Source organism: Rhinichthys klamathensis, unplaced genomic scaffold (genome assembly GCF_029890125.1).
Source record: "Rhinichthys klamathensis goyatoka isolate OS25496 unplaced genomic scaffold, OSU_Roscu_1.1 h1tg000252l_1, whole genome shotgun sequence".
Lineage (NCBI taxonomy): Eukaryota > Metazoa > Chordata > Actinopteri > Cypriniformes > Leuciscidae > Rhinichthys > Rhinichthys klamathensis.
In genome coordinates, this window is record NW_026606774.1 from 55,001 (window position 1) to 64,528 (window position 9,528).

The 9,528-nt window shown below is 37.6% G+C and overlaps 1 protein-coding gene across 1 annotated transcript; it reads left to right on the forward strand.

Moving 5' to 3' along the window:
* The first annotated feature begins 2,417 nt into the window (after positions 1 to 2,417).
* Positions 2,418 to 6,573, forward strand: LOC130101098 (FAST kinase domain-containing protein 5, mitochondrial). Its single transcript, XM_056266662.1, has 2 exons — positions 2,418 to 2,538; positions 4,170 to 6,573. Exon 2 carries the CDS (start codon positions 4,180 to 4,182, stop codon positions 6,571 to 6,573), a length of 2,394 nt encoding a protein of 797 aa, XP_056122637.1. The 5' UTR covers positions 2,418 to 2,538; positions 4,170 to 4,179.
* The last annotated feature ends 2,955 nt before the right edge of the window (positions 6,574 to 9,528 follow it).

Consider the following 9,528-nt stretch of genomic DNA (forward strand, 5'->3'; position numbering starts at 1 on the left):
GAGCGAGAAAAGAATTAATGTAATTTGAAAGCTGTCGTTAACTGTATTTTGCACCGAAGCAATGATAAATGCTCCAGTTTATCCCAGTGTGTGAAGAGTTTAGAAAAAGTGACATAAGTATAATTGAGAAATGTCCTAGCGATTGTAAAAAAAAAACGTAAATGTCACTTTATAAGCTATAGAAATTATACAAATGAACCACATGAATGACTTGCATCACATTTTTGACATTATATCGCGCAGTAACACGCCAGATTCCCTCTTATCCCTCATCCTTCCCTCTTTTTTCAAAACGACCTGAAGCCCTAAAATTATACTTAATTTTTTTTGTCCAGAAAGCTTATTTTATTTCGTTTTGATATTTTTTCTAAAAAAAAGATTTTTTGTTATTTTTTACCTTTAAATTAATAGATTTATTAAATAAATAGTAGTTTAAGCACATATTCCTCACATTCTTTCAACTTAAATTCAAAACTAACACAATTTTAATGCATAACCCTTTTAATTCAGCTCTAAATATCTTACATTGAGTGTCTCTGCCGACCTCTTGTGGATAATAATAACAACACATGATATTTGATGCCTCTAGATGGGCTTATAGCTCTAGCTGGAGCAGAGGAGCTGTTCCGCTGGGTCCTAAAGCCAGTTCCATTCAGTGTGCACTCAGATACACATAAGTTTTAGCATTTTTAGTTTGAATTTTGATCTTTTTTAGGGTTTTCCTATGTGCATTAACATTCAATTGACCCGCGAGGGAAGGATTTGTTACTTTTTTAACTTTCAACCACAAAACTCCTCTAATACATTCAATATTATTGTGTGTGCATTCGTGTTTCAATGCGTGTTCAAAGTCCTCTGGTCTTGGACCCCTCTGATAAACACTCAATTTCTTAAAAATTAAAAATCAAAATGACCCGAGGGGAGGATGAGGGATTGCATATGAAATGCATCTGGAGCAACAAGCACAACAAAGTTATATATTTCCCTCAACGTATATCGCTATAGAAATGCAATAGAAAGTGGAAAACGGAGTCTTGCAGTGTCTCTCCCAGTTTTTCCCCAAAAGCTTGTGCCTCTTTTTTTTCCAATCATCAGCCAACTAGAGATAATCACCCCAGGCCCGCTCAGCTTTAGACACTAGTGTTGGAGACAGACGCCACACATTTGCTGCTATGTGCTTCTGTTGTGTTCTTCAGTAGAGACGAAAGCATGTAAATATCACTGTTCCTTATGTGTACAGAACTATTCTATCCAAATATACCGAGCTAATGCGTGTGAATACTTTTGTGAAGTAATGAGACTGACATGTCAGCTTTTATTTTTCAAACTATTAATATAGGAATATAATATACATATATGAATCTTAAAACCTTTGATCGACTATATTACAGTAAAAGTCATACATTCAAGAGTCCGCGTCTTTTCCCTTTATCGATTAGTTCTTGAGATGTATGAGTGCAAGGTTTTTTTTTGTAAACATTTCATTTCTTTTTTTTTTCTTCTGCAGAATTTGCTCGGAAAAGCATATCTTAGCAAATATTAATTTAAATAATAAAGATGTGAATAAGAAAAAAAATAACAGTGTCTCTTCTCTTCATGACTTATTTTACTAATGTATAAAATTGCACATGATCAAAAACCACAAATTTCATTTCTCAATTTCTAATGAGAATTAGGGAAGTCGAATTCAATACAGCAGAAATATTTTAAATGACTAATTGCTTACATGTTTGTCTAGATCTGTCCATATATATATATACACACACTACCGTTCAAAAGTTTGGGATCTGAAAGATTTTTTATGTTTTTTAAAAGTCTCTTTTGCTCACCAAGGCTTTATTTGATTAAAAATACCAACAAAAAAAAAAACAGTAATAAAGAATAAAGAAATAAAATAAATCAATACTTTTAGTCAGCAAGGATGCATTAAATGCATAAAATAAATTAAATAGAACTTTCTATTCATCAAAGAATCCTGAAAAAAAAATAGTCCACAACAATATATATTAATAATAATAATCATAAATGTTTCTTGAGCATCAGATCCTCATATTAGAGTGATTTCTGAAGGATCATGTGACACTGAAGACTGGAGTAATGATGCTGAAAATTCACAGGAATAAATTACACTTTACTATATATTCACATAGAAAACGGTTATTTTAAATTGTCATAATATTTAACGATATTTCTGTTTTTTGTTGTTGTATTTTTAATCAAATAAATGCAGCCTTTTTAAAAAACGTTAAAAATCTTACCGATCCCAAACTTTTGAACGGCAGTATGTATATATCATAGACAGTAAGAGAATATATATATACTGTTTTTTCGCCTACTACACATTATGGAAATATGCGATTTCGTATGCTGCCAGTGACTGTTTCAATTTAGTCTCTTACGAGCTTCCGTACCGCGCATGACATCTGCCTTTACCACCTACACATTCACGTGTGGATTCAGATTTAGCACACAAGTGAGTGTTTTTGCGATGTATCCTCATGAGATAAATACTCCACTTGAAGACCACATGCGCTGAAGGTACGTGTATCTTTCCACAGTCGCTCGGAGTGTGTTGTGTTCGGTGTGTTATTTAACAGATGAATGTGATGTCTATGGTTCGGCTGCTGTCAAGGACGTGCAGTAGTTTAGGATTGATTAAAGACGTTTCGCCACACGGAAATAAGGTTTTAGTTATCTCACTTTTGATGTTCTTAAAAAAAAAAAAAAAATGCAGAACAGTAAAGGCGAAATGCCATGTGAATTTCAGTTGTAGCATCTGGGATCAATTCTTTTTTTGACGTAACGAAGTAGAAACTCTGTTACGGTTACTTCAATGTGTGTTTACGGTGTCATTCAGTTTACAGTACGTTATAACTAATATTAGAGGAGTAGTGTGTTCCCAAATTAAAGTTTAGTACTTTTTTTCTTTTAATTAAATGTCTTGGCTGATCTTTTCCTTTAAATGATCGTGAATGCTATCATTGAATGTGTATGCAATCAACATTAAAAGTGACAACAATATCATTTTTATTATGCTTTAAGCCTGTAAAAGCCTGCACATACCCAAATATAAAACCACCATATATATATATATTTTTTTTACAACGATTCATTCTTATTTTTCATGTAAAATTGCAGTGTAAGCGTTGCCACCATATCGGTATTTTCGAATATAATGTTATTATCGTTATCGGTAATAAGAACATTTGTCCGATATCTTGAAGTCCTCTGTAGTCAATAATTGTATCCCTTAAAACTCATCTTTGATCACCAAAATGACATATTTAAGCATTTTTTCCCCTTGAATTCTTTTTTTGTCATACTTTAAAATATCTTGAATGTAACCCGACACCCTTGGCTCATTTAGTATTCTTGGTTTTATGAATATGCAATTGAGCCCCGCCTCCACTCACTCACTTAGCTCTGAGATCCACTCGTTGAGAACATTATATGAATGATATATGCCTATTAAAGAAGCCGATAATTAATGTATTATTTCCTTCAGCTGAGACACTTCAGATGCGCACTGTTTACCATGATGGTTTTGAATTGCTTGAAGTATGATTGGAATCACTTCAAAAAAGGAAAATACAGTAAAGTGTAACGTGCAGTGTAAGTCTGTCATATTGGCTATAAAATTATAATGAGAACATTATAATTGTGTGCTTAGGACATGGATTTTAATGGTTAAACTTTTTTTTATTTTTGTAACGAGGCTTAAAAATAAAATTTGGATTTAGATTTATCGGCCAATATATCGGTTATCGGCTTTCAAATATAAAGAATTATCAGTATCGGCCAAAATTTTCATTTCGGTGCATCCCTAGTTTATTATAAATGATTTAACCGTGCAAATTACTTTATTTTATTAATGAGCCTTCATAATCTTTAATTAAATTATTAGATATAGTAGTTGCAAAAACTAACTTGCAATATCTAACTTGACCCTACAAGTTAAATTAAACCATGAAAATGTAAATATAAATATTTTAAATATGAAGGCATAGCAAAACACTAAATTTGTTTAAGGTATTATTTATCTGACAGGATTATTTGGCAAAAAAAGGAAACCTACTATCATTCTTACTTTGAATTTCAAACGTATTCTTTTCAAGTACACTGTTGACCTTTAAATTGAAAACACATCTCTTGCATGATCTTTTCCAGAGTCTGCTGTTGATGTCTGCAACAGTGCTGCTCCATCATTTGGCAAAGCGTCGACTTTATGTCCACGTACAGCGCATATCCATCTTTAGAGCCAAACATTTGTCATCAAATGTGGAAAATGGAGAGCAAAAGAGAGAAAATGGAGAGCAAAAGAGAGAAGAAGAAACGGAAAGAACACTGGTGTACAAGCCCTCGGCTTATTACCAGACACCGACGGCACGTAATTCTACCGCTGGCTGCTTGGAAACTAAAGAAGAATCGTCCTGTAGCCTATCCTTAAACAAAACTTTCCATCAACAGCGTAACCCGTACCGTATTAGCTCCTCACGACGGCTCTCCAGCACCAAGAATACGCCGTCAAACATGGATTACAGTAACGCTGAATCAAACCGAGAAAGAGCCACCATAGAGCCACGAGTCAACGGTGACCCAAGAGACTTTCAAAGATGTCGACCTGAATACCAGAACATGACCTATGACGTCTCCCAACGCTCTTCTTCTTTAGACCTCAACGAAGCCTTGTTAGTCCTTGAAAGAGTCACGGAACTTAAAAGCAACATGGGACCTTCAGATGCAACTAGTTTCTTGTGCAAACTCAGCCAGATTCCCCACGAACAGATCGCGGTTGTAAGGAAAGATACGCGGTTTAACGCGCTCCTGCGGCACAGCGCCGAAATCTTACACAATTTCACGCCGGCCGAGTTATTAGATACGCTGAGATCATTTGTGAACTTGGGCTTGCCTAAATCCCACAGCATACTGGGATTGTATGAAACTGAGTTCTGCCGACGAGCAAGTGAAATGGAGCTTCACCAGTTGCTTCTCGCCGCCGACTTGTGGCGATGCCTCGGCCGATTTGTTCCTCGGTACCTTGATAAACTCTTTGACAACGTGAGCCAGAACTTCAACCAACTGGGTCTTCCAGAGCTGCTTCAACTCATGTACGTTATTGGAGAAGGAAGGAGATGTCCGGATGCCCTCGTTCAACCCATTGAGTCGTTACTCATGCGTTATTTGAACCAGTTGAAGCCTGAAGAACTGGAAGCTGTTTCTTTAGCCCTCTTTAAGTCGCAGATCTCCCTGTCCGAGAGAGCAGCGTGCCGGCTTGTGGACAGGGCTCTCGCTGTAGTCAATGATTTGAGTGATTTCGGGATCGCCAATGTAATGAAGCTTATGAGATTTAGCTATTTGGACCATCTTCCCTGGTTAGAGGCCATGGGATCCGAGGTGCCTCGTCGGGCCCCGAGAATGGAGGTTCAAGGCTTAATGCACGTCGTCTTGTCTTGCTCCGCTCTTCACTACCGGGATAATCGGATTCTCCTGGCTGTGGCCGAACAACTTCTCAACGTGGTCAACCGGTGCAGGAGTAAAGATGCTGCAAAGATGCTTTGGGCCTTTGGAACATTAGGAGTTCTTCCCAACCAGAGTCCTAAACTTTATCCCTGTCTCACTGCGATCTTACGAGAACGTCAACTTGAGTTTCAGCGATTCCCTGAGCATTTGCTGACAGGTCTCCTCGGTCTTGCTTTTGTTGGTCTCTTCCCCCAAGACTTGCTCAGTCTGGCTTTAAGCGCAGAGTTCGTGAACAAAACTTGCAATTCCAAGACGCTCGAGTTGAAGAAAGACTTGTTCACTTTAGATGGAACTGTTGGTTTGGAGTTGCCCGGGTCGACGATCCCAAGACTTAGCCACGCACTGAGGGAAGAAGTGACCAAGCAACTCTGGGATTTTGCTCAATCGGATATCTGTCGTAAGCCTGAGACGCTTGAGGCTGAAGTTGTCTTGCGGAAACTTCTTGGTGGAGAGATGTTTGTGCGCAAGCACATGATTCTTCCGCATTTGCGCTCTATTGACCTAGAAGTGCACTTGGACCAAAACGACCAACCTGTTCCTGTGTCCTCCGAACCTTGTCAGCAAAATCCCGCCTCTCAAAGCTGGGAACAAACACTCTCTGGAGTAACCATAACTGACAACCTACTCGCTCAACTAACTAATTCCCAGAAGATTCCAGTGCAGCCGTCCAACAAGTTCCTCCAAAACCCAGTGGTTCACACTGTTGAACCGGTCCATGTGAGAGAAAGCGTTTTCAGTGTTGGTGTTGACTTGACGGACAATCTTCTGATGGCGTTGACCAAATCCGGGGAGCGCTCGTCTTATACGGATGATTCTTCTAAACCATCTATTCAGAGACTTGCTGTTCAAGTGACGAATAGGAATCAGTATTGCTACCGGACTGAGCAGCTTCTTGGATTTCATGCATTGAAGCGAAGGCAACTCGTTCTGTCCGGGTACAGAGTCGTAGAGCTGCCGCATTGGGAATGGTTTCCCTTGTTGCGACGCTCACATGCCGAGAAACTCGCCTATATGCACTGCAAGATATTCAGTGGTACGGGCTCCAAAAAATGACTAGCTACATGTATAAACAACCGGGTCTTACTCCACCTACGCCTCATGTTTCTGCACTGAAGTGTTCCGATGAAATGACTGTATTGTTGCACATTTGCAAGTCAATAAATCACAAGTTGTGCTCTGCAGTTTTTATCTTTGTATATGTTTGCTTTGTTCTGCTTTATTCTTTGTTTTTGACATTGGTTAGATTAAGGGATGCACGATATATCGGCCACCATATCGGTATCGGCCGCTATATGTTCATTTTTAATTTTTTATAAAGAAAATTTGGCCGATATCTTAAAGCCGATAAATACTTGATTAAATCCCACAGCTGAGACAATTCAGATGCGCACTGTTCAACATGATGGCTTTGAATTGCTTGAAATATGATTGAAATCACTTCAAAAAAGGAAAATACAGTAAAGAGTAACATATCGGCTATAAAATTATAATGAGAACATTGTAATTGTAACAAGGCTCTCAAAAATTTTATAAAAATTTGGATTTAGATTTATCGGCCAATATATCGGTTATCGGCGTTCAAATATAAAGAATTATCGGGATCGGCCAAAAATGTTGATATCGGTGCATCCCTAGTTAGATTTAATGACGCAATTCAGACATCATTTTGTTCAATTGAAAATGAATTGACTGAACCCTCTATACATTCAAGCCGAAGAGTATATGAAGAAGTAGGCCAGACCAGATAAGTATACTAGCTTAACTTTATTACCCTAGCATTCATTTGTAATGAAAGTCCTCAGAAATGTGGTGTTACTCTGGGTGTGTTCACACTTGGCATGTTTGGTTCAATTAAAACAAACCCTGGTGCGTTTACCTCTGTCAGTGTGGTTCATTTGAATAAGTGTAAACGCTACTATTGAGACTAAAGACATGTAAACGAACCAAAAACAGGACATGATGTCACAAGGTGCGACCCTAAAAAGGTCATAGATCTTTGTGTTTGACAGAGGGATTCCTGGTGCTGTTTTGAGTCCTTTACTCAGTCAGCTGGTCAGAATACCATTATATGTAGTCTAGGCACTTACACTTACAGCGCATTTAACCCAGAAGACAGCATTGTTTTGGATGTTCGGTAAGTTTCATTGCGAAATATAACTAATAAAAGACACAATCAGTCACAATCTAAGCCAACCAATCAGGTTGTGAACATATCCCAGATTCTGTATTAGGTTTGGTGATAGAAATGCCAATGAGAACGCTAAGCGGACCAGGACTAAATGTTTTGGGGTGAATTTCTACTCTGGGACTTTCCATGAACATTTTTTATTGTATAAAAACAAATCCAGATTGGAGTCATATTTTACCAGACAAACCAATGGTTGAAAATCAGAAATATTATTTCCACACACTAGTATTCAGTGAATGACATGATGAACTACTTACCCTGTAAATAATTTTCACGGTTGGTATATGAAATGTACAAATACAAAATGGTAAATTCTAAATAAATTCAGAGATGTATAATGATCCAAGTTAATTGGTCAAAAATATGTCAAAAACCCCACTAGATCATTTAGAACTAATGCAGTACTAGTGTAATTTTGACTCAATTGAAACATACTGAAAAACACTGTCAGGTTGTTCCTTATCATTGCATCATTATTACATTATTACATAACACAGAAATTCATTTGTTTTTTGTATCCAGATAGTTTTGCTAATACTCTGCCCAATGAGTCACCGTCCAAACAACAGAAATATAGTGAATATGCCATATTTTCACACACAGATTCTTCGTTGACCCTCAATGGTTAAATAATCTGACTATTAGTGTTTGATAAATTGTCAAACATTTTTATACGAGGCAAAACTGTATAATTTATCATAGTCTCAGTCAAGTGAGTTTATCTTATGACACTGTTCTCCCACCATAAACTAATTTACACTCAAATCGAACTTTCATGTCCATATATTACTGTATTCGTTTTGCAGCAATGCAATATGATAATGTACAGTTGCTTTTAAACACACTTTTCCTCGTTTGAAAATGAATTGACGGAGACCTCCATATACTCCAAGCCTAAATGCTTATTTTGAGAACAGCAGAGTCACATGCCAATGTATATATGTATGTAAAATGTGTAAACCTGAGTTTTTGATTAAGGACTCTCGAACTATTTCTATTTCTCGGCCCGGTTCAAATGCGACCCTCCTCCATCCATAATCTTCGCAATCTGACTGACACTCGCGCAAGCCAATGGAATCGCTCCAGTTCGCCTCATCTGATGACGTTTCCGCCACCCGTACGTGTGCAAATCAGCATCAGCCAGCGTGCAACGCTCAGCCAATGAGCGCCTTCCAACGAGCTGCTCTCTGACCAATAGCGAGGCTCCACGACGGGGACGCGGTGACGGCTTATATACAGGCGAGCGCAGAGCCATGAGTTACATTTGAGAGACAGAAAACAAGAGAAACACTGAGAGAAAAAGAGACATTCACTGCGTTCAAGCCCACGCCCTTGAGATTACTGCGTATTACTGCATTATCAGGTAAGAATGTATATTATTATCAGCATTAAGCTGTGTATTATTATTAGCGTTAAGCCATTATGACTGGATAGATTTGAGAAATGTATATCCATTAGATAGTAACCGGTGAAATATGAGGAACAATGTCTTCATCTTAAATGGGTTTCGATAATAAATGTGTTTTAAAATGTTATGGGATTTTGAGTGTGTATTACAATGATAATAGTAATATTAATATTTGGAGTCATTGCAATGAGTATTTGGTGATCAGGGATTTAGCAGCACGAGGTTGAACTGGATACTGACTGTAAGTTACATGAATATGACTTATTCATGTGACCATCATATTTGCTTCTGATGTGTGTGTGTGTTTATTTTTTTGGAAAATGGTGTCCATTGTTTGCATTGATAAATGGCCTTTAATTATGGATTTTAGTGTTCTCTCATTACTTTCATTTTGAGCTGCAGCTGAATTCAG

What these genes read in the sequence shown, in the direction of transcription:
- LOC130101098 (XM_056266662.1), top strand. Translation starts at nt 4,180, where the DNA reads ATGTCTGCAACAGTGCTGCTCCATCATTTGGCAAAGCGTCGACTTTAT.